A 24,445-nucleotide genomic window follows, 5' to 3' on the forward strand; every position below is an offset into this window, starting at 1 on the left:
AATCTATAAACAAAAAATTCTAATCCCACTAGCCAGAGATACTCATTGTTAATATCATGCTTATTATTAAAAGACTTTTTTTTTTAACGTGTATGTATGTGTGTATATATTTAACCCCCTAATTTAAGATCCATATGTTTTCAGGTACTTTTTAGTACTCAATGTGTCTTACAGTCAGTGTGTGCATTTAATGTACCAGTCCTGTCTCCTTTTCTCCTTTGGAAGAACTCATTGAGTTGGACGCCTCCCAATGTCAGGAAGTGTATCTCTCAAATCTTTGCTTTGTAGTCAGCATGGCACTTCTGAACTTTATGAACTTCTTGATTTGTACTTTTTAGTAGAAATCATTTATAGGTTAAGTAAAATAATGTTCATATTTCAAAGATCTGGGTTAAAAAAAGATACTTGATTATACATTTTATTAATTGCAGCATTCAACAGAAGGTGTCAGATTGACACCTCTGAATGATAGCAGCCTCGACTTGTCTATGGACAGTGATAACAGCATGTCTGTGCCTTCACCTACTAGTGCTATGAAGACCAGTCCATTGAACAGTTCTGGCAGCTCTCAGGGGTAAGGAAAACGAGAGAAGGGCTGTTTATAAACATAGTACGTATATTCTTGTTAAAATCATCTCGTTAGGCTGTTATCCCAAACAGGACTCGCTTCCATTGCCGGGCCACTCACACCCACACCCACACCCACACTCATACTGGGACTGTTCAGACACGCCAGTTCACCACACGTACACAGCTTTGGGATGGAATCCAGAGTACCTGGAGAAAACTCGCACAGACATGGGGAGGAGGGTGTGCAGAACTCCACAGACAGTGGTCCGAGCCAGGAATCTGGTTTTTTTTTTTTTCTTATCAACATTATAATGAAACGACGTTTTTTGTGGACCTGCTGTACCAGTTAGTCCCAAAGCTTTAATAAGCTGCATGCTCTCTGGTTTTTATATGAATGTCATGTGGGCACCCGAAGTCCAAGTCCTCTAGTGTTGCCCACTTTGCGTGACATCATCACTCAGCAGTTGCAGAGAGTGAGCTTTTTAGCTGAGGAAGAGAGAGTAGCCACAGAGGACTTTTTGCTTTTTCTTTCAGGAGGTAATAAAAACAAGATTATTTAAATCCCTATATATAGGATTTATTTGAAACAGAAAAGCTGAAGAGATAGGTGAGTAAAGGAGGAATGGTTTGAGTTTCCTAAGATGACGAAGGAGTGGAGTCCAGATCATAGAAGACAGGACTGAGCTTTGGATGTCTTTGTTGTTTGGGCCACTGGATGGGCTTTTACGGTTTCGTGAATCCTTAGATACTGTGTGTAGAAACTTGTTTCTATTTCTGTTTCCTTATTTATATATTCAAAATACTTATATATTTTGATAGGATTTTCTTATACCTTAAATCATTTTATACCTTAAATCTTATATGTTAAGTCTGTTACTCCAAATCAGATAAGAACAGATTTTTTAGAACTGTTCCGATATGGTGGTAAGTAGCCACATGTGACATTTCAAATTTAATTATTAAATAAAATTAAATATTTAGTTTTTTACTAGCCATATTTCAAGGGCAGAGTATCTACATCTGTATAGTGGCTACCATATTGGCCAGTGCAGATAAGGACAGTGTTACAGAAAGTTGTGTTGGACAGCACCGCTTTAGAATGTATGTGCTTTCTGTTGTCGGTTGTATTTTATCAAAGTCAGTTACTAGTGTAAATGTGTAAGTAAACCTAAAGGATCATTTACGTAAGAAAATAACTTCACATAAATTTTGATTTTGAATTTTATACTTCTCTATTTACTTTTCAACTTTTTTTTTTTTTTTAATAGCAGAAACAGTCCTGCTCCAGCTGTAACAGCAGCATCTGTGACCAACATACAGGCTACTGAAGTTTCTGTGCCACAAGTAAATTCCAGTGAAAGCTCAGGGGGTAAGGAGATTGGTTTGATAGGTTTGAGAGTACTTACATTACATGGGGTTTAACCTTCATTTTGAAAAATGGCTTTATTTGTTACGTATTTTGAATTCAGTTTTTAATGCCATTATTTGCATGTAAAATTATCAAATTCGGAGACATAAAGCTTTATTTTATAACTTGATGTTGCTGTGATTTATTTTAATTTTTATGTATTAATGTATACTTACTACGAAGGTACATCGAGTGAAAGCATTCCTCAAACTGCCACACAACCAGCCATTTCATCACCACCAAAGCCTACAGTCTCCAGAGTCGTTTCTTCAACACGTCTGGTAAACCCACCACCTAGACCTTCAGGAAATGCAACAACAAAAATACCTAATACTGTAGTAGGAGTCAAGAGGAGATCCTCACCTCACAAAGAAGAGAGTCCCAAGAAAACCAAAACAGAAGAGGTACCTATATGTTAGTTACCCGTGGGAATACTAGCTTAGCTATTTTAAAATCCAGTGGAAGAAAACCTTTGTGAGCCGGAATTGAGAAGCAGCGAGGAGGAAAGCTTTTAGAAAATGTTTAGGTCGTGCTGTAGTGCCATAGTTTCTCCTCACCCTTCCTCCTCTTCTTGGTAACTACCTCTTTGACAAAGCTCTGCCTCTCATTCAGACTTCTGTAGCATGCCAAGTTTGTAACAATTGAGCATGGCTTTACATGACACCATAATTTATTATTTTCTTATGATTCTGTCTCTTTCGTGTACCGATTGGACAGTTTTTGCTTCTGTGATCCAGGTGGAGTTTTAGAGTTTCTACACTGTATTTGGTGTTAACAGGGCCACTGACTACGGGTAGTTCTCAGGGAATTCTTATTGAATGACTGACCAAAGTCGCAAAGTCAGATTAGTTTTGGGACCATCAATGATTATTTTCCATAACTCTTCAGGAAATTTTCTGGCTGTACTTCAACTTTTTATAGTAGATGGTTTATCTTGGTAAAACTTCGAATAGTTTTAGGAAGCCATTATAAGTGTACATTGATTTTGGTGTGTCTTAAAATACAAATAGCCTTGTTATACAGTTTCATTGCTCCCTGGAGTCACTGTCAAGTTGTTTTCCTTTTAGTGAGATAGTCACCATTAGTGCAGAGATGACAGTCCAAAACAACAATTTTGTTGTGATTTTTGGCTGACGATTTGTTGTTTAGGAATTTAAAGCATTACAACAAAGTTTCTTTAGAATGGGGGGAAAAATCTGTCCTCGTGGAGTGTTTGATTTGTAATGGTGAAGATTTACTGTCTCTATAAGTATTCTATTTCCTAGGTTATTCTGAAGTTTTTTGTTCTAGATTTTTTTGGAAATAGTCACTATTAATGAACTATGAGTAATTGGATGAATTTTGTCACTCTTACAATGCTAAATGTGAATGAAGGATGGTTATACTATATTTTAAAACATGTATTCTGAAAACTCATCTGTGTCTGTGTAATAATCTCAAGGCAATGATTTTGAACCTTGGTTGCATATCAGAAATAATTTTTCAGGTTTTGTTTTTTTATTTCTTTCCCCTTAATACAGATTTTGGGGCCTCCAGCTACACTGAATCAGACTTTCCAAAAGTTAGGCCTGAGAATTTATTTTTACATTAAGGAAAGAACTTTATTAATGTTTCTTGTAAAACTTAAAATTTTGTTTGTTTTTTGTTTTTTAAGGAGCACCCCCAAAAGGGTGTTAGCTCAGACCATCTCCTCCTCAGTCCTCTGCCTCCCAACATCTTCCCAATGCTGCCCTAGAACATTGTGGAGACTCAGAGTTAATCACTGAGTCTCTGGAATCTTTTGTTAAAAGCCCTAGTGCTGCATTTTGTGTTGTGCAGCAGCCTAAGAACGCGTTAGTTCTGGTCTCCTTTTACATTCGTCTACTTATATTTGTTTGGAGTTGTCAGATCATTTCAGAATTCACATTTTTTTTTTTATCTTAGTTAAGTATATGTAAGCATAACTCTAGGCGCCTGTCGTTCTGTTTCCTTAATGTTAATAACTTACTAATTCCTCGAGCTCTAAGTAAGTGAGTGTGTGCCCGAACAGTGTTTGTAATTTCATTTGCTCCTATCTTGGTAGAAAACACTCAAGTTTCCTGCCTAGTTTAGAGAAGCAGTAAAAGTACAGAATTTTTAAACTTAGTATGGAAAATTTTAAGTATACACACAAGTAAAGAGAATCATTTCATACCCGTGTACCTGTCATGCAGCTTCCGGTGTAACTTGGCCAATTGCTAGACCCTTAATTCTTTCAGCCTTTTCCATTTCCCCCTGTTTTTGGGTTATTTAGATGTAAAATCCAGACATCATATCATTAGAATTTTTAAAATCTCATTTCTAAAGGATAAATGGTTACAAAAAAGAAAGCATAAACAAAATAAATGTAACCCACTTAAAAAGAAAATCAATTCATTAATATCAAATATCTAATTAGTGCCCATATATCCCTGATTGTGTCACCGATTTTTTAAAAAAGTAGTCTTTATTTTTCCAAATCTGTAACTAAATAAGATCTCTGTTTAGTAATTGATCGATGTCTCTTAAAATAGTATCCTTTAAAATAGGTTTTTTCCCTTTTTTTCTTGTAATTTTTTTTCTGTATGGTTTCTCATAGTCTAGGTTTTATTTATGGCAGCTCCATGGAGTTGACTGACAAAAATGGAATTTTAAGATACAGAAGGGATCTTGGGATCTTAGTTATTGCCTAATCTTGTTTCTTAGAAGAGAAACTTGAGGTTCAGTGGCTTTCCCGTTTATAAATCTAATCAAAAAGTCAGAGCGAGGATTATAACCCAGGCCTAAATCTCATGGTGCTAAAGTTGAAGATTGTCATAAATAACCCAATTTAGAAGCTCTCCTAAACTGGATCTTTTATTCTCTGTTAATGAGTACTTGCTGTTAGAAATTTTAGCCAACCTGAAAGAAGCACTGGTTCTACTCAATTAATATGCTAACGTGTGTTTATCAGTAGGGTTTTAGGAATTGTCAGGTAATTTCTGCTTACTTTTCATCATATGCTAAAGCTTTTCAGATACATATAAATCGTAAAAATATAAATACAGAAAAGGTTGCCTTGTCACCTGGATTACATGGTTAAATGATGCTATATATATAATTTTAAAACATGGAAAATTTCAAACATGTACAAAATTATAATGAACAGTCATGTTCGCGACACTTAGCTTCAGTAGTTAATAACTCACGACCAACCTTGTTTCAGCTATATATCTACTCCCTTCTCCAGGAAGCAAATGAAGCAAATCCCAGGCATGTCATTCAACCATGAATATTTCAGTGTGCATCTAAAAATAAGGTCTAATAAAAAACACAACTATGGTATATTATCGCCATACATATTTCTGTGTGTGTATATAAATATATAAGTATATTTACCAATATTAACAATATTTGCACAGTATCACATATCCAGTTAGTATTGAAATTTGTCCAGTGGTGACTGTTAGGTTTGTATGCTTGCAGGATACAAGGGAAGTTCTTAATGGAATCGGATGATATTGCAATTAAATCTCTCCCACTTTTAAGTAAGCCTGTAGTTTCTATGGATTGTTTTGAAGCCACATTTAACATTAAATTTTAGTTCTGCCTAGTAAATAAAGCAGAGAAATTAATATCAAAATAACTTTTCTTAAGAAAGTGATGTTTATTACAAATCACTTCAAGAATGAGAAAGTACAGCCATTTTTGGCTTTTCCTTTTCTCTATCAAAAATGAGTTGTTTTGAATAGAATTATAGTAAATTTAAAAATTAAGACTCGAGAGCATTTCTCAAACTTTCTATTCAGGATTTTGCTGGATCTTACTAAGCAAGGGAGAATTCTGTGGTTAATTAAGTTTGGGAAAGTTAAAGGAGTATTCTTTGTACAACTTCCCAGAACCTTTTATGTGCTAACGTGTAGTGTGCATCTCTCAGAATGCAGCCGATAGCATTCTTTATTGATCAAGGAACTTCTTTTTTTCCCTCTTTCTTGCAAAAAGTATTTTATGAACTTAGTGGTTTTGAGAAATGTACTCTAGGTGGTGATCATCCATAACAGTTTATCTCATGTTCTTTTAATTTTGGTAGATAACTTAAGCCAAATTAAATTTATTAATATGAAAAAAAAAATTTTAAGTGATTCAGTAATTTATTTTAAGGCTGTACTTGATCTTTACAGGTTAAATTATTTTATAACTTAAAAACCATGAATTAAAGCATTGATTGGCAAATAATCTAAAATTTTTCGTTTTAGAGAATAAAGCTTTTTTTTTTAAAAAACAGGATGAAACAATTGAAGATGCTAACTGTCTTGCTTTGAGTGGACATGATAAAACAGAATCAAAGGTATACTAATTTAGCCTTGGAATACATACACAATTAAGAGTACAGAGATGCAATAGGAATGTCTCTGGAATATTGTACCATATTTTGTTCTATAGCTGTTAGGTTGTTTTCAGTATTGTTTTTAGAGAAGTGTTTTGTCCCTTTTTAGTGTTAGTTTATATAATGCTGAAATTGAATTCCTCAAACGTTTGAGGTCCTACTAGACGCAGGGCAATGTGGCGGACACTTAATGGAGTAGAGTGATGAGTTAGTTACCTGTAAAGGAACTTAGAATTGAGCAGAGAAAGATAAGTGGTAGAAGAATTAATTACATGACCAAAGAAAATCATAATAATCAGGATGGTGGGATGGCGAGAGGCAAGAAGAGTTAGATATCACTTTCTGACCACGGAAATAGAAAAGGCTTCATAGAAGGAAGAGATAATATTTGAGATATCCTTGAAGGATATGTAAAATTTTTGACCATCCAAGATGAGCAGGCCATCTCACTGTTAGGGTGAGAAAATGGTCCCTTTAGAGAACTAGTTTTTGGTAAAAGATTCTGGCTAGACCTGGGGTACATGGGGCTTTTGAAACAAGGTAAATAGGATTGAAGAGATTGGTTTAGCCAAACTATATTAGACTTTAAACATCATTTTTTTTTTTTTTTGAGAAATTGAAATGTACTGAAGGCTTTTAACTTTTTTCCCCTTCTTGTAGAAAAATTAGAAATTTTCTCCAAATTATTCATATGATTGATATTTTAGCAAGTATTGTTTTGATGTCTTTATAGATTTTGTGCTTACATACCAGTACCTTTTACTTTCAAATATTTATTTACTCTATAAACCAAGAAAAAATTTTCATGTCATTATATAATCTAGAAAATATTAATGGCTGCATAGAATGCTATCTTAAAGCAGTTACCATTTTTTTTTTTTTATGCAACCCTATTGTTAGCAGTTGTTTTTGTTAAAAAAAGAAAGTTGATCTTTCCTATTGTAGTGTTGGCTGTGGCTAAATACCTGCCATCCATTTGTATTTATTTCATTAGGATAAATTATTTAAAGAAAAATTACTGGGACAGATAGTATGTTTCCTTTTAAAACTCGGTTCCTATTGCCAAGCTTTGCTTCAGGAATACTGTACTTTTAATTCTACTCCTTCCAACTTATTTTACTCTTCAGTTTCAGAGGATAACATTGGTATTTCATTGTTTTATTATAGTATACATTGTTTTATAGAAATTTAAATTTTTATGTTTGTTTTCATTTACATGTGTACATGTATGTGTTATTTTCCCTTGTGTACTGAAAGTTCAGAGCAGTGGGGTGACCTGATTTACCCTGTATTTCCTGCTTATTCGTAGAGTAAAAGCAGTGCATTGATTATCAAGGAAGGGGGAGGAACCGAAAGGAAGGATGAATGTTTTAGAGACATTTTCTACTTTTAGTTAAAGGCATGAGAGTGATTTTTGTGCTTCTAGGTAATTTTATTTAATAATATTGGATGGGCTTTGTTTTTTTCACATAGCTAAGAGCTTGGGTTTATATTCTGTTAATTATTGTCTGGGCAACGTTTCATAATGTGCCTATGCATGTCTTTAATTATTATTTGCTTAAAATGTCCAAATTGGAGCTAGTTGGAAAGTCATGAGATATTCTGACCTTGTCTTACAAGATTTAGGCAAATAGAAATTTATGGGTATGTGAAATGGTGTAATAACCTACAATGAGGCTTCATAGATGATTTTGTAATGTAGTCGCATCTTTCAGTTGATTCTTCCTATTTTCCAATTTGTCTTCTTTTATTAGCCACCAAACCCCTGTTATGTTCTTTTATTCTTTTTTAAATCTTTTTCCTCCCCCATCCTCTTTGTCTCACAGGAACAACCTGATACAGAAACAAGTACAACTCAATCAGAAACTGTTCAGACAGCAGCTTCTCTGTTGGCCTCTCAGGTACTAAGTGCAAAAAGCAAGGAGAGTTTGATTAAATTGTTAAGATTAGTGTGGTGTAATGAATTAAAATGAGCATATACAGAAGACTATTAAAATTATCTTTGTGAAAGTAATTATTTGCTAGCCTATAAATGTGTTTATTATAGTTTAAAGGTAGAGCACTGGATTCGATGGAAACTTTTTTTTGCACTGTCAAGATGCTAACTCATCCCCTTACATATTTCATATTACAAATCATTTAAATCATCACTAGTCACAATTGCAGGGTTCATATACAAGTTTTATTTATAGCTCAAAGTGAAATTTAAATTACAGCAACTGAAAACCATTCTTTGTGGATATATATTTTTTTGCTATGTTGATACATCTGTTTTTTTTTTAAACACCTACAGCACCTGGTCTCCCTAGGTGGTCTCCCATCCAGGTACTAACCAGGCCCGACCCTGCTTAGCTTCCGAGATCAGACAAGATCGGGCACTTTCAGGGTGGCATGTCCGTAGACATATACCTTTATTTTTTAAATGTGTTTGCCTCACTTTTCACCTCTGATTTTCGGTTATTTTTTTATTTGTCCTAGAAATTCTACTTATGACAGTCTCTTGCATACAGTAGGCAACTGGAATCTCTTTTTTTTTTTTCCATTGATTTGTGAACCTCTATTTTGTTTGTGAAATAATTGATTTCTTCTTGAATTCTTTCAAATTGAATATACTCCAAACTCGAGGTCAAACTTTTACACAAAGTAAATATTTTCTTTAGCTAGATGTTAAGCTGGTTAACTTCTACAAAATAATTGTGATAACAACTGTTGCGTAGTGATAATGCTGAACTGATACAATGATATTTTGCCGCTTTGTGATTGTTATTTTAATGCGATAATTCTAAAATGTGTTTTTGCTGGCTGTTAACCTATGTCATTCTTCCTAAAGATATTATAAATACTATGTTTACTATTGTGGAATGTCTTTTATTTCCATAATCTTTATCTAATAAAAAATTTGGGGAGGGGCGGAGGAATAACTAAACAACATTAGGAAGTGCTATGCCTGATATCAGTACATGGACAGACTTGTTTTATCAGATTTAAACTGTCCTGTGGTTGTAATTGCCTGTCTAGGGAACTGTTTTGATAGTTCTGTCTTATTGAGTTCATCCCTATAATGATTAATACTCGTGGGTGTGTTTGCATTTTAGCTGTTTTTATGAGGAAGTTGGATTTTCTTTCTAATGAAAAGATTCCTAGAGCCATTGAGGGGAAAATCACCCAGTTATAAAATAGCGATATTGGTGATTTAAAAAAAAAAATCCCTATATTTGGTCATATAAGGAGAATATTTTTTTCTGGAGAGGTGATTAAAATACTGTGGCTCTGTCTAACAAAGAATCCTTCTTGTTTTGAGAGGAGATAAACTTGAAATAGTTATAGATGAAATGATAGGATCTCTGGGATTTGCTTCAGAATAATCTGGGAGTGAAGGTGGAAGGGTGGACAGTGGGCTTTCATTTGACGGTTGATGAAGTGGATAATGAATGCATGGGAATTTATTATATAATGCCCTCTATTTTTGTGCATTTTTGGAATTTTCCATAAAAAACATTTAGAAGTTCATCTCCATGTTTTTGAATATTAAAGAAGGCTTGCGATTTATTTTTTAACATGAAACTTCCCTAAAATTTAGAATAATTATATTATTGCTAAGTTGTGTAGATTTAGTTTTATAATTTACAGGGTCAGAAAATAAATTTACTGGTAACTGCTGCTCCTGTTCGTAAGGTGAACTTTAAGTGTTCTCCCACATGGGGGTGCTCCAGTACTAGTTAATATCACAGCCATTGGCCATTAGTGTCGTTGTAAGTAAAAAGAGTTTAAGATGAACTTAATAATTATATGATAAGTGATTCTTAGAAGAATGTGTTTATAAAAGCAGTACTCAAAATTTCTTCACAGTTTTATATATGTTGCCAAAATATTTCTACTTAATTATTTGAAAATTTTTGTAAGTATAGAAGAAATAATATCACAGTAAGTCATATTTACTTGCACTCCACTTTGGTAACATTTTAGACTGTTTTTCTTTAAACTTTTAATGCTTTACTGGTAAGGTCGCATCCATTTCTCAGGAAGTAAACCAGTGGAAAGTACATCTCCTTGTTCAGCTACAGTGCTTTTAACGGTGTTGTGTTTACTTCTGTTCTCAGAAAACATCCAGTACAGACCTTTCCGATATCCCTGCTCTCCCTGCAAATCCTATTCCTGTTATCAAGAATTCAATAAAGCTGAGATTGAATCGGTAAAACCACCTCAGGGGTCCATAAACAATATCTGCCAACTCAACCTATTGTCTTCAAATGCTAAAAAAGGAGAATGGAGGGTACAAGACTAGACATGACTGAAAATGGATTTAGGTTTTTTCCGCGACCTCCTGTTCTGGCTCATCAGCACCCGATCGGAAGCCCAGGTTAGTCCGTGGAGCCAGGAGTGCTGTTCCTATTGTGTTAGCAACAGTTGCATCAACTATTTCAAAAAATTACTGCCTTTAAAAAAAAAACCTCAAGCTATATTTGTATTCATAATTGACATCTGGATTGGGTTTATTGTTTGATGCATTGTTTGGAAAATTTGCGATATAAACTGGCATAAGAATTCCTTATTCTGATGATGCACTTTTATGTATTTTTTTTATTAGAAAGTAGAACTAATTTTAGATTTTCAGCTTGATGGATTTTCATTTTTTCCTGAAGAGTTTTTTTTACCGTTAGTCTTCAAATTGGATACCATTGTGCAGTGGTGTACTGTTGTACCCCAGAGAAGGGATAAGAGTACATCTGGTTCAGTCCCTGTGAGGTAACTGTAACCTCTAAAAATGAAATGTCAATTCTAGGGTATATATTTGACCTTGAAAGGATAATTAGGAAATACTTGGTTTTGATAGAGTCACGATTAAGAAATGATATATTAGTTTTATTTATAGAATTGTTTAGAGTGCATACAAATCAGCGATCAGCCAGCAGATATTTTTCTTTGAGCTTATTAAAGCTCTATATTCTTTTGCCTTCAATCTGTTGTCTTTGAAACAAACAAAGCTTTTTGCTCCCTCCCCCTTTTTCTTTTTTTCTTTTTGCTTGTATGCATAAGGTAGGATTTATTTCATACAAAACAAAATGCCAGTATTTTCTTAAGCCATGATGTGAAACCAGTGACCCTGTGGCCACATGGCACAGAACACTAAATTTTGATCCCATGGCTGAAACTTTAGGGTGACTAAAAGTAATGCCTGTGAACATGATACCTATCTTGGAAGGCCATTTGATCTCTAAGAGGAATTTTGTACACTCCACAGAACTCCTGTCTATAGTAAAGTTGTTTTCCATTTTAAACATGTGGGCAAAAAGGCATTTTCTCTAAGAATTTTAAACTAATTTTTACTTTTAAATGGTTGACCAAAATTTGTCAGTAAATTTTACATGTAGGAACATTTTAAAAATCATTTCTAGCAAGCACTTGACATCTAGTCAGCTCTCTACTCCTTTTTCATTTTGTTTCATCCTATCAATAGATTAGGAACCCTTTTCTTTGAAGAAAATTCTTTCTCGTAATTAAGCAGCAGCACACCCATCTTTACGAAGTGTGAGGGATGCCAGATGTCGATAGATGCACTCTTTCTGAATCTGGACGAAGCAAACCTAACAGATTTTTCTGATGAGCATGTTTTACGAATCCTCCATTGTGCTCCGTTCTATCACATGTGCATTTTTCATGTTAAACTGCAATTACTTAAACTCTTCCCCTACCCTTCTAAATTAATTTTCCAAAGTTGGAGTGTAGTCTTTTCCCCCTTAGGCTATGCATTAATTGAGGCTTTCTTTTCACCATACTTTATGACGTCTAGTATCCAATGTTTCCACTTCCCACATCTTTGCACAGTCACCTTGCCCATTCTCCCACCACCTAAGAAAAAAAGATGGTCGTACTAACAGGTGAAGTGTACAAGGTGTCTGTGTGTTTCGTGTAGCTTCAGAGTTAGATTGAAATTGCCAGGCACAGATTTAGTCTTGTCATTTTGTTTACACATTGGGGAAAAAATTTCAGTTTATTAAACGTTTCATGTAACTGCACCCAAGTTTTGCCAAGCTGGAAACTTGGACCTTTTCCGTGTAGTGACTTTTTAATTCTAGTTTTCATAACCCGGAGGTCAGACTGTTGCTTTCGCATGATGTACGTAGTGTCTCATGACTGGAGTTTGCTTTGTTTTATAGTATCTGTACTCCTTGTATTTTTCAAGAGCTATTTTGTAAACAGATGATGTATTTCTCCATTGAAAACACAATAAAAAAAAACAGCACAATCCCACAGTTGGCTGGTTTCTTTTGACTGACTGTGTTCTTTTGTTCTTTTCGGTGATCTAATAGGTTCTACCTGTAAGTTTATATAGTGTGGCTCTAAGTGAAGATTTGCAAAAGAATTTACTGTGGTTACATTTGGAAAAGATTTGTTTCTGGTTAATTTATGCCATTAGCAGCAGCCTATTATTGATTGATAGCTCACATAATTAGATATTTGTTTTTTATACAATTGATCATTCGGGAGGAAAACATGAATATAGTTGCTATTAATTCACTGTTTCAGCTGTCCCATCCTCTAAAATATTTATTCTGTGCATGTAGACACTATACCTTTTCTGTGTATTTATTTCATGCCTGTAGACAGTGTACCACTGACATACTTCCTTTTCAAAGCTGTTGGTTTTCAAAGCAGTCGGTACTCCAGCTCTGATGTCGGCAGGTGGCACTGTTGATTTTCAGTGAATTTAGAATTACAGACTGTAAGCAGCCAGGATCCAATGTTTCTCATTTTACTAAACCCAAATCAGATGCTGCTTTTCTTAAACCCCAAATGCTCAGCGTTGCATGTTTAACTCATGGATTGGGAGTGAACTGCTCTGTGTGTGTGTGATGGCCAGCTCTTGAGTATGGTTGTCTTGAGTGCTTTGAGTGGAGGAATGGACCTCCTTATGTGAAAGCCATTCTAAGGGACATGCAGTTGTGCATATTTTATTCCCGAAATTCTAAATTGTGAAAGGCCTTTACTATGTATAAAAATAGATAACTGCAGTGTGGGATAACTTTTTTATTAAAATTAACTTTCGAGATCAGCAAAAGGGAAAATATTATAAAAATTACCTCTGACTCCATTGTTAACACCTACAGAATTGAACTTCCTGTACTTCCTCTACCTTGATAGACACCTAACCATGAGACTGAATCTCACACTTTCTGAGTCTTATTATCCACATGGCCTTTTAGCATTTCATTCATCTTAGAATTAGTAAAATGATAATTAAGAGTTGTGTGTTTTGTGGTTCTTGGTATGTTCTGGAATTGAGTTTATTTTTCTAATTAACACCTCTGTTTTTTTCTCTGCACAGAAAAAAGTTTTAGAGCTCTGCGTAGTATTAATTCTGGCTGCACTCAAGGTGGCAATAAATGACCTGCAGCTCCAAGTAGTAATTGATATATGAAAGGATAAATCATTAATATACACATACTTGTAGACCAAGCCCTGGAAGTATTAACTGTTAGTGCACTTAAATGCATTTAAACGAAAAGATAAACTGTTCGTTCGCCTCAAAAGGCATTGAACAATCCTTTGGATATACTTTTGCCTATTTGAATGTAATAAAAGAATAGTACAAGGAAAATTAGTTGCCTTTTAGCCTGAATTGTATTTTTTTTTAATTCTCCATTTTACTCTTCTCTTAGCTTTTCTTCAATCCGAAATCAACAAATGGATGCTGTCTTAACTCACAACTGAACATAGTAAATGAAATATTAACTACGTTCTGTAATAAACATGACCTTCAGTCATACAGAGAGAGACAAGTGGTCTGCTTAATTCTGTGTAATACTTGTTTCTCATATTCGTGGAATCAGTTTATTCATCCTTTCTCTATACTTAACAGTTTTAAAGTTCTTAGGACATTTTACATCTTTATCAGCACCAAGAAAGATGGCGTCAATATTTCCGAGCTACATATTTTAGAAGCAATTGTATGTACTTCATCCTAGAAGCGATTTCATGTACTTGGGAAGTCCTTTCAACGTCCTTCTTTTTCTCTCCTCAGATGTATTTCTGTCTCAGTGTTTCGTGAACATCATTGTAGCTGATCAAAACTTATTTGTATTTTGTTGAAAGGGATGGAATTATAAGTACATTTTCCCTTTCCTCATCCACTCCCAAATCTGAGCCCTTTCCTTGAAAGGGTGGCGTTAAGGCCGTGTTCAAGTTCACATTTCAGAAAGCTCATATTTGTATGAAAGGTTATGATTGTAATTATTGCGTTTTTCTCTCCAATTATCTTATTAAATGCTTCACATTTTTAGATAGCTAGAAATCATATCTACAAAGGGCACAGTATTATTTAGAGTTTATGGAATTTATAACCATCTACTATATAAAATGTTAACTTTGAAAATATTCATACTTTAACATAAATAAGACAATGCAGTCACTTCCCTTTCGTTTTGGATATCTTTAAATTCCGCCAGTATGCTGGGAAATATATTTGAAATGAAGAGCAGAACAGTCTGTGTCTGCTTTAAACAAAGCATTATAATTTTTGCTATGATATTTCTAAAGTCCAGGGGATAATACCCTTAATAGTTTCTCCTTGCCACCCAGCTTAAGAGTTTTTGTTTACATGTGTTGTTTATATTTTAGTGGTGAGAATGGATTTGTGCTAAATCCTCTCTTCTTTTTTTTTAATCCAAAATGTTTATTGGGATGGTTCCTTACCATCTTGATTCAGGATGCTTTTAGTGCTGCTTTCTTTTGAAGGAGCATCCTATAAGCCTCGCTTTTCCTCCTGCAGGCGGACAGAGGACAGTGGAGCAGCCAACACACAAAACTACCAAGACGAGGGTGATTTCATAGCATCTTGGGCATTTCATGTCCATGAAGTAGGAGCGGGGGATCCGCACCAGGTGCTGCTGCTGTGTGTCCTCCTCCCTTCTGGAGAGGGATGAAGGAGGTCCTTAGCCAGAGGCTTGTTCTGGTCGGAAAAGCTCCACACTTCCTCTCACTGGGTCCCAGAATTGACCGCGGAAAGCCGAAGGGTGTGTTGGTTTTGTTTTACTTTGTGGAATAAATAATGAGGATTTAGAAGGCCTGGAGCTGATTCACCCTGGGTTTGAACTTGCCATTGCCACTTCAGTCTTAGCAGCAGAGTCCCTTTTCCACCCGCGCACAGACGTCTCAGCCCTAAGACAGGTCACCTAAGTCGTACCACAGCAAAAGACACTTTTTGGAGCAGTGTAAATTCAGCTACACAGTCTTAAAAACGTTTTGTAAAAAATGAGTTTGCCTGTAGTTCTAAATACATTTCAAACAATCGCCTCAGTAGAGGTACAAAACAGATTACAGGGAAAACCATGAAGGGTAGGTTAAAGTCTTGAGCTGAGTATAATGTGATTAATCATTAAATGATAAAGTATTACCTAGTCTAGATACGATGCATCTTCGTATTTGGAACTATTCTGTTGTCACTTAATGGGTATTTTTATTTCATATTAGTCATGTGAGTTCGACCTGTTTTCTTTTTAAGTTGTTGCTTAAAAATACTTCGTAAGCCTTTTAGAAGCATTTCCTTTAATTTGTAAGATGCTATTTTTTGATCCAACAGATTTCAGTCTGAAAATATGTATTTTGAATAATTCAAAATTTCGATTTAATGGGTTTCTTACAGCTCATTGCAGACGTTTATCTTGGTCTTGTATATTTTTAATGTCATAGAGTCCTAAAATCATTCAATTTATTTTTGGTATAATACAAATTTTGCTCTAAGAAAACACGTAAATGCAAAGTAACAAAGTTATTTCTGAGGAGTTAAATGATCTTGTGCCACTGCTGTGCCCCATACATACACACATATGTTGGTATTTGGGTTTTTTTCGGATTTTAGGCATAAGGAAGTAGGTATGTGTATTTTAATATAATAATGTAGAATGTCCCAACTTTGTTCCTTGTGGATGCTGTCTCTCTTGGCATAACACCTTCCTTACAAACTTTCACACTGTGTGCTGCCTGGTGCTGTGTGATTTCCAGAAATCTGGCACGAGAATTGGTCCTTGTTTGCGTTTTCTGACTGCAGTGGAGCTGTTAATAAAGAGATTGATGATAAAGTTGTCGAGAAGAGACAGTTGGGCAGAAATGCTCCCCGTGAGTGACAGAGGGCATGATCTGCCTTCACAGCCAAGAGAGCGGCCCCCAGCAGAGACCCGACCGTGCCCAGACGCTATGCCAAGCCTGCTAGTGGGGGCTGTGCCACACGGCTCGGCTGCCGTGTGTGTCTCTTCCGTAGACTTGCTTCCCGTTCCTATTCTTATCCTTAAGTTCATGGAGCGTTCGGGACAGGTACATTTGCAGATATGACACACATTTCCCAACTGCAAAACAATTATTTTTGCAAATTCTTGAAAGTACTCAGTTCATCTGAATTCGGTTTACTGAAATTGTTTTATTTCGAAAGCGTTACTACAATTTTTTTAGAAAGCCTAGGTATCTTCGAGACAATGACTACCTCAATCTTTTTTTGTTTTTAGGTTAATTACCTTTATTTTTTTAGATTTTTTTTAAATTAATTTTTTTATGGCCATCTCAATCTTAAGGGAGTCGGCTCTGACAGCCTCAAGAACCACTTGCCCCACAGTAAGCACTGGTTACGGGGCGTCAAACGTCTTAGTCGTTGTGATGGTGACGGTGTGTTTTTCATCTCACTGCGGGCAAGCTGAGGCTAATGACACCCAGTTAATGCCGTTTTCTGCCTTGGTAGTGCGCTAGAATTTTTGGCTTTCTAATACTGACTTTAAGACAGATTCTGACTATAATCTTAAGCCGTCCTAGGTTACATGTTTTCTACATTAGCTTCTTGAATATAAGACTATTATTGGTTACGTTTCTCTTGAGAGGAAACTAACATGTGGCCTTTGTCTTGTTAAATGACCAAAATGTGGACCTTTTATAGTTTTGACAATGAAAATTCTTGAAAAAGTTAATTTTGCAAGCATGGTTTTTGCCATCTGCCAAAACTTGGATCTCTATGTGCGTGCATGTGTGTGTGTGTAATATATATAGTAAATATATATAAATATATAACATTTTAAAATATAATTTTAACATATAAATTTAAAAAGTAGATGGGGTTCAAGGTGGTTTTCTTGATCCCCAATAGTTCTTCTGTTCTTTTTAGAAGCAAGTTCTAACCAATCTACTTCCTTTAACATGAAACCTTCAAACACAGATTTCCGAATTGTCATTGGTTGGTTTTCTCATCCCAATTAAAATCATGTGCTGGGATGTATTTTATGGCCAGAGTGCATTAAAACTACAAGGCCAGACTAGGCCCGAGTATGTTGGCACGTCACCGACGGCCTCTAGTGCTGGCGATCTGCCCCCCTTACCATACCCCTCCAGGACCTGGGCACCTGCAGAGGAATCAGATCAAGCTCCTACCCCTGAAAATATCGGAACCAGGATCAGTCCTCCAAGTGAAGTAGTTCTTGGAATGATGGAGCCACTTGTACCTTAGGGTTGTAGCAGTTTCCTTAGTAGGCGTTTTCGAGGTTTGTCATGAGCGTGAGCTGTTGGCTAAGCTCCTGGTATAGGGCTCAAGAAGAGCGTGACTATGCAGCTGTGACTTAAAGCAGATGAATTAGCTTAAACAGCTTGGCAAATTACACAGCACTTCTCTCCATGCCTGTGTGGTTCCAGAGTGGTTTTTTCTTCTATTCTGCATTGTTTGTTCTCTTGATTTACCTTTGATTTGGGAAGAAATAAAAGGGAGCGTTTGCAGGACCCTGGTCTAGCAAGTCTCTTTGGTGTTCTCAGATCCTCGAATGTTTGAGATCTCGTTCTCTTGAGGCCAGGGTTCCTAGAGTTCCTGGGATCTCCCAAGAAGTTCATGGCCCAGACTTCCCAGGTCGGCTTCTAATCTCAGGCCCATAAACTGATCCCTACAAACTAGCCATGGGCGCTGGGGCGGGGCAGAAGACAGGCAAGCTGCAGGGACTCCTGGGATTTTCCAGCAGCTCCTTTTGGCCTCCTGTTGCCGTATGATAAAGAGTTTTGGATTTGGCTATTGCGAAGCAAACAGGCTGTTTGGAAATCTTGAAAATTTTACTTCATTTCCAGAAGGGTTTGAGATGACTTAAGAGTGAAATTTTTTAAAAGGGTAATGCAGTCAGGATAAAGGAAATGTACAGTGAGGTGAGGCCGAGACCTAGAGAAAAAATACCTCCTGCCCCCTTCCCCTCGATCAGTCAGCAGATGTGTCAGATTCTCCTCCAAGTACGGCCCTAGTTGTTGGTTTCATGGAGTTTACATTCCAATGGAAGTTAATTTTTTTTGTAACACTTTTATTAGTAATGGCTAGTTAGTTGCCAAACCACAGAAATTAGGAAAACTTCATTAAGAATTATTTGGAAATTCACATTTGTAATTTTTTTTTGATCACCACTCAAGACTGTAACATCCAGAGCAATGGAGCCTCCACGGAGGAAGGATTAGGAGTTAAAGCATCTAAGGGGCTCTGACTTGAGTGGTGATTTACTTGAAATCTGCCATATTGGTTACAATGGGGAGAAGATGGGAGGGAGAATCCCACCTGGGCGTTTGAGGCATGGTCAGACACTGGAGCCAACTGGACGGTTGGGCCCCATGGAGAATAAGACGCCAGTGAGCTCTAGGCTTTTTGTTCAGTGGAGGTGGCATTGTGATAGGAGTGCCTAGTCCCTGGTGTAAAAATGCACTTCCATCGGAAACCGCATCATGTGTCAGGCGTGGCACATGCTGGGAAACTTTCTTGAAGAAAGTCACCTGTTAAGCCATCCATCCTGACTAGCATTTTATCACGTTCCCTGGATTGAAACACTCAGTGAACACCTTCCCGTGTGGTGGTGGGGAGATGCCTGTTTCGAGTCTGAGCTCTGTCCGATCTTGGCGTTAGCTCCGGCATTCACCATGGAGCACTCATTGGCTTAAAGTTTTGACTGACAGTTTCAGTCGCGTTAGCCAAAATGGTCTGTGGCAGTTTGAGCTTCGGTCCCGGTAAGGATTTAGGCAGTCTGACATTGGAAAGAGATTGAAGGTCTGAGATCCCATTAAAGTTTATGTCCGATCAAACTGATGGCGAGTTTTGTTTGTAAATATTTCAGCCAGATACTGTCACCAATTCTTGAACTTTTCTGTCTAGTTGGTATGAGTACCTGACCCCAGGTAGTCATAGTGGGAGAGTAAGAGAAGGCTGTGAAGTAGTTCCTCTGACTTCTAAGTGGACCCGTACCAAACATTGGCCTTTCAGTGGAAATATACTCCCGTTTGCCTCGAGCCTTACGCTTCTGAAGCCACCACCTGGGTGCGTAATGTTTGATGAGTGCTGAGAAGCAGGTCTGGTCCAGCGACGAGAAAGTCCAGGCGTGCAGGAAGGACAGACCGGCCAGGGCCTGGCGACATGGCCAGTTGTTAAACACTTTCGGGTTCTGAGTAAACTGTAACTCATTCTTAATGTCTTTGTTTCTTATCGGAATTTTATGTGGATTAGCAAGTAAATAACATGTTCAGAGAAGCATAGGTTTGTTTTGAAAGTGCCAGGTTAAACCTGACTTGAATTCGTTGGAGGGCAGGCACAAAGGCTAGTGGCAGCCTGCAAAGGAGTATCTGGCCAACCAGCCCCCTGGTCCCCAGAGCTGCCTTTCCTGTCGGAAATTTGGGCAGCAGCAGAGTAGGGAGAAAAAAGGTTGAGTCAGGCAAAGCCCTTTTCCCCCATCCCACCTTTTAAAAATTAATGCGGGGTGGAGGCAGACCTCTTCATCAGAGAAGTCTGCCTTGGTGCCGAGACCAAGGCGCACAGCTTCCGAGGAGGCCCATGGGGCACACACCCCGAAGGGGCCTGGGAGAGTCCCGACCGGAGTTGGCAGGGCTCATTGTCGCAGCAGTCCACAAGGTTGCCGCTGGCGTAGGCGACGTCACCGTTTAGAGAGAGGAGGGAAACAGGTTTGCTTGGTGCGAAGCACGTTGCCTGTGGTCACACAGTAAATTGGGATTCAAACCTGCTTTACTCTAAAGCTTAGTCCTGAAATGTGGCCTTGTGTTTTCCCGCATCACAGTGTCTCCTTGTGGTCTGTCTCTGGGTATTATCATTGGAATCGCTAGGGTGGTTAGCTCGGTTTTCGGAAAGGCTTCTGGTAACAGCTAAACGCATTTCTGCCGTTCGGATGCCCTTCCAGCTGGCCTGAGGGTGCGGAGGGATAGCGATGGGCAAAGACAGGTGGTGAATGGCTGGAATGGCTGCAGGGGGAGATGGACTTGAATGAGACTAGAGGAAAAGAATTTATGATTTATTATGTGTATTATTAGTACTGAGAAGGTTCAGGCTCTGGCTAGTACGGGCGAACTGATCCATTCACACCCAATTCACTTAACAATTGATTTGCCTAAAATTTGGGCTTTAAAAAATATTAATTTTTCATATTGGTTAGGATGATTTTTTTTATTATATTTTTCTTTTTAAGCCAATTAAGACAGTACTTAGAAAAAATGGTAAAAAAAATGTAAGCTAAAGAATAAAGTAGAAATAACAATTGCTCAGGAGGTGTTTTAATGATCATATCATATCTGAAGGAATTCGTGTGATAAATTTTCATTAAAAACAAAATTAAGGCAAAATCCCCTTAGAGGAATTAGATAAAAACAATACTTAATGTTAAAAAAAAGGAATCGATATCTAAAAATGAATTTTTTGTGAGGAGGCATTGTCCATTATATTGTATATAAAATGCCATGATTGATAAGTATTGTTTACAGTGTAGATTGTGGGTGAATATGCCATTTGGGAAATTCATTATTAGGTGAATCGATTTTAGGCAAATTGATGCCATCTAAAATTTGTTAATGTTGATTTTTTTTCCTGATAGTAATAGAAATACAGTCATTGTAACATTTGCAAAATTAAAAAAATATAAAGAAAATAAAAATCATCCGTAATCTGACTTCTCGAAGTTAGTTTTCAAGATCTTTTATATATTTTCTTTGTAATACATTTTTTTATGTTGTTGAGATTACACTAGTAACTTTACGTCAAGCATTTCCCGTACACGTCATCATGGCTGTTGGATAAGTACAGCGAGGAGCCAGGAATGTCCTGTGGGTCTCTGAATGAACCAGCCTCCAGGCACAGCCTTCAGCCTTGGGGAAACGGGGCGGGGTCAGCGCCCGGGAGGGGCAGCAGAGGGGAGAACAGGCCGTGCGGAGGCAAAACCCCCCAAAATCCTTGAGAGGGTCGCATTATGGCGGTTTACTGTGATGGTTGGCGTTAACGTTGAAATGGATAGCCCATCAGATGGTTAGAAGAAACAAGTTCGAAAAGCCTTAATTTAGCCCCATCTTGCCCTGTCCCCCCCGCCCCCATTTTTGAAGCGTAGTGATGTAATGCATACAGTTCTGCCTCCTGTGAGGACTCATCCATCGAGCACACGGTCGCTGACCCCACGTGTGCCAAGTGCTTGCCACGGGGGGAGAGAATGGGCAAGCAGGGAAAGGGGGCGGGATTCCCTGAGTGTCTGGTGTGCCGGGCCCCGGGGGCACTCTGGGCGACATCGTGCCTAGCGGCGCTGACGACTCGAGGTGGTGAGCAGTTGACCTGGCTGGCTCCGAAGCCCTTTCTGTCTTGAGTCGTGCGTTCACTCACATTCGTGGCCGGCAAAACCAGCAGTAGCCTGTCCTGGAAGCTTCCAGTCCACAGGGAGTACGGTGGCACACAAAATGAGGTAGGAGTCAGCAGAAGGCTCTCCCCTTTGTCCCTGTCCCTCTGTCACAGACGAGCGTTGACCTGAAGAGTGTGCTGGCATCAGCCAGGCGCAGAGAGGGGTAGCATTTTTCTGAAGCAAGAAGGTGTTTGGTGATGAGAGGATCAGAGAGGTGACAGTTTCTGGAGCCGAGTGAACGGGAGCTGGGGTCAAGAGAGCTCTAAACGCCCAGGTGTGTCACCGTGTGATGCTACTAGAGACAGGAAGCGCCGAGGGGCCCGCAGCTTCCTGGTGGCTTGGGGAGGACGTGGGGAAGGAGGTGCCGTTTGAAGGGCAATTTGGCGATGGTCAGGAAACGGCAAGGGGGCCTGGGGGGGAGGGGGACGGCACTTCGGGCCCAGCGGAGGCCTGTGCCCAGGCCCAGACGGCAGGCACGGCGGGGCTCCGAGTGACAGCGGGGTGCAGTGTGGAGTGGGTGGGAAGTGGTGTGGTGGGCCCCCCCAGAGAGCTCTCCTCTGAGGGTCCTGAAGGTCATAGAACGTTTCCACGTGAGCGAGACACAGACCAGGCGCTCAGTGGGGTGACAGCCTACGTAGGGAAGAACGGAGCACAAGGCAAATGAGCAGGAGAGCCCCGCCCGCTCCGTGGGTACCTGCCTGGCCTCCGAGCCGCTTCCTGCGAGCTCGCCTGGAGCCTGGGCCAGCGCATGGCCAAGAGCAGCAGTCCCTCGCCAGTGACCGGCCGGGCTGGGACGTGTCGGGCCCTCTCGCTGTCACATCCTTGCCCCACTCCCCCTCGATCCCAGATCCAGTTCCTCGACCTTCGTGTTGCTCCTTGCTCACTCATACTCCTTCATTACCATTTAGAACCCTCATCCTCTCATCCTTCCCGGTCTGGGTGTTTGGGGACAAATCACCCTGCCTATCATGTGGAACAACACGTATTTTCAAGTGCTAGCCTTGCATTGAGTGGCACGTAGACCCCCCTCGCTCGATCCAGCAGCGCCCCGAGGGTGGCGTTACCAGTCCCGTGGGCCTGGCGAGCCCTGTGGACTGAGGCGCTGGGCTCACGGGTTCACTCCCTCCAGCGCTGCCACCTGCTTCCTTGTCTGGGCCACTGGGGGACTGTGACCCCCAGGACTGTGCTGGTGGCACTTACCTCCCGGCTGCTGTGGGCCCCGGGTCCCTGAAGGGCAAGTTCGTTTGGCTCGCGGGGCAAGTAAAAGGGAACAATGTGTCACTGAAGCCAGCGGAGGCTGTGAGCCGAGTGCCCTTTGTTTTCTGACACTGGGGGCCGTGAGATGGCCTGTGAAGGTGGGGGCCCCCATCTCTGCAGAGTCCTCCCCCACAAAGCCCTTTAGGCCTTGACTTCCATCACTGTGGGGCTTGGCTTTGCTAACTGAATATTTATGAGGCTTTATTTAATTAGGGCCAGAACAGCTCTTGGTGTGTTCATTGATAAACGCAGCCACCCCCCACTTGCCCTTACCCGGCCTCCCACTGCCCTGCGGCCAACTCGCAGCCCAGGCCTTGCCGCTCGCCCACCCCTCCTGCCATGCTGCTGGCTGACGTCCAGTCCCTACTACCCGCCCACCCACCCAATGGGCAGAGAACTCAAGGCTGCCAACCATGGAGGCAAAGCGGGAGGCGTTTGCACTCATCAGTGGGAAATGCTACTGATAAACAGGTAGGACACCCAGGTTCCAAAGCGTTTGACGACTTGGAACCCGAGCAGAAGACCCCGGAGAGCAAGCTCACAGGCATTTGGGGGTGACCACCCCGACACTGCCTGCCTGTCTGCTCATCCTATTTACAGCCTTCCCTACAGGCCGAAGGGGCAGGTGTGCCCGCAACAATGGACGTCGCAGCCAGAGAGGATCCGCCAGGAGCGGGCGTCAAGCGGGCGGCGGGAGCAGGGGCCTGGCGGGAAGAGGAAAAATGAGGACAAGTGTTTGGGAACCTTTGCTAGAAAGAGGCAAAGAGAGTGTGGCCTGGAGGCAAGATACACGTTCCCCAGGGCCCTGCTTCCTCCCCGCCCCGTAAACCACCTTCAGAGCCTTGGTCCCGAAAGCCGAGCCTCTCAGCAGCACTGCAGGGCCCCAGCCTGTACTTCTGGGGACCTGGGGACCTGGGAACCTGGATGTGAGCAGCTCCCCAGGGGGGGCGTGTAGTGCTTTTCTACACAGCCTGGCCTGGGGTATCCAGTGTCGCCGGGCACAGCCACCCACATGCTCCACACGCTGCCCTGCCGTCTCCTCCTGTTGGTTATGCTCTGCTTCTGGCTTGCACCCACGCAGCATCACTTCCCTGGAGATCTAGGATGTCACCTTCCGAGGAGCTTGACCCCCTTCGGGCTTCCTGAGCATCACGAATGGAGCTGGCGCTGAAACGGTGCCGGGCAGACGCG

At 39.7% G+C, this 24,445-nt stretch overlaps 1 protein-coding gene and 1 pseudogene across 4 annotated transcripts in view; one reads left to right on the plus strand and one right to left on the minus strand.

Moving 5' to 3' along the window:
* PAPOLA (poly(A) polymerase alpha) overlaps positions 1-12,593 on the plus strand; it is a 58,852-nt gene extending 46,259 nt beyond the window's left edge. Inside the window, exons 17-22 of one of the 4 annotated variants that reach the window (XM_039884175.1) lie at positions 432-574; positions 1,842-1,939; positions 2,162-2,382; positions 6,240-6,302; positions 8,168-8,242; positions 10,442-12,593. In XM_039884175.1, coding sequence (XP_039740109.1) covers positions 432-574; positions 1,842-1,939; positions 2,162-2,382; positions 6,240-6,302; positions 8,168-8,242; positions 10,442-10,537 — 696 coding nt within the window. In that variant the 3' untranslated portion in view covers positions 10,538-12,593. Of the gene's footprint in view, positions 1-431; positions 575-1,838; positions 1,940-2,161; positions 2,383-6,239; positions 6,303-8,167; positions 8,243-10,441 lie in introns of all 4 variants that reach the window. The other 3 variants (XM_039884174.1, XM_039884176.1, XM_039884177.1) reach the window with 3 other exon arrangements.
* LOC120619799 (uncharacterized) lies at positions 8,626-8,744 on the minus strand (annotated as a pseudogene).
* Positions 12,594-24,445: the final 11,852 nt, after the last annotated feature.

The sequence above is a fragment of the Pteropus medius genome, unplaced genomic scaffold (genome assembly GCF_902729225.1).
Source record: "Pteropus medius unplaced genomic scaffold, Ma_sr-lr_union100, whole genome shotgun sequence".
NCBI classification, from domain to species: domain Eukaryota; kingdom Metazoa; phylum Chordata; class Mammalia; order Chiroptera; family Pteropodidae; genus Pteropus; species Pteropus medius.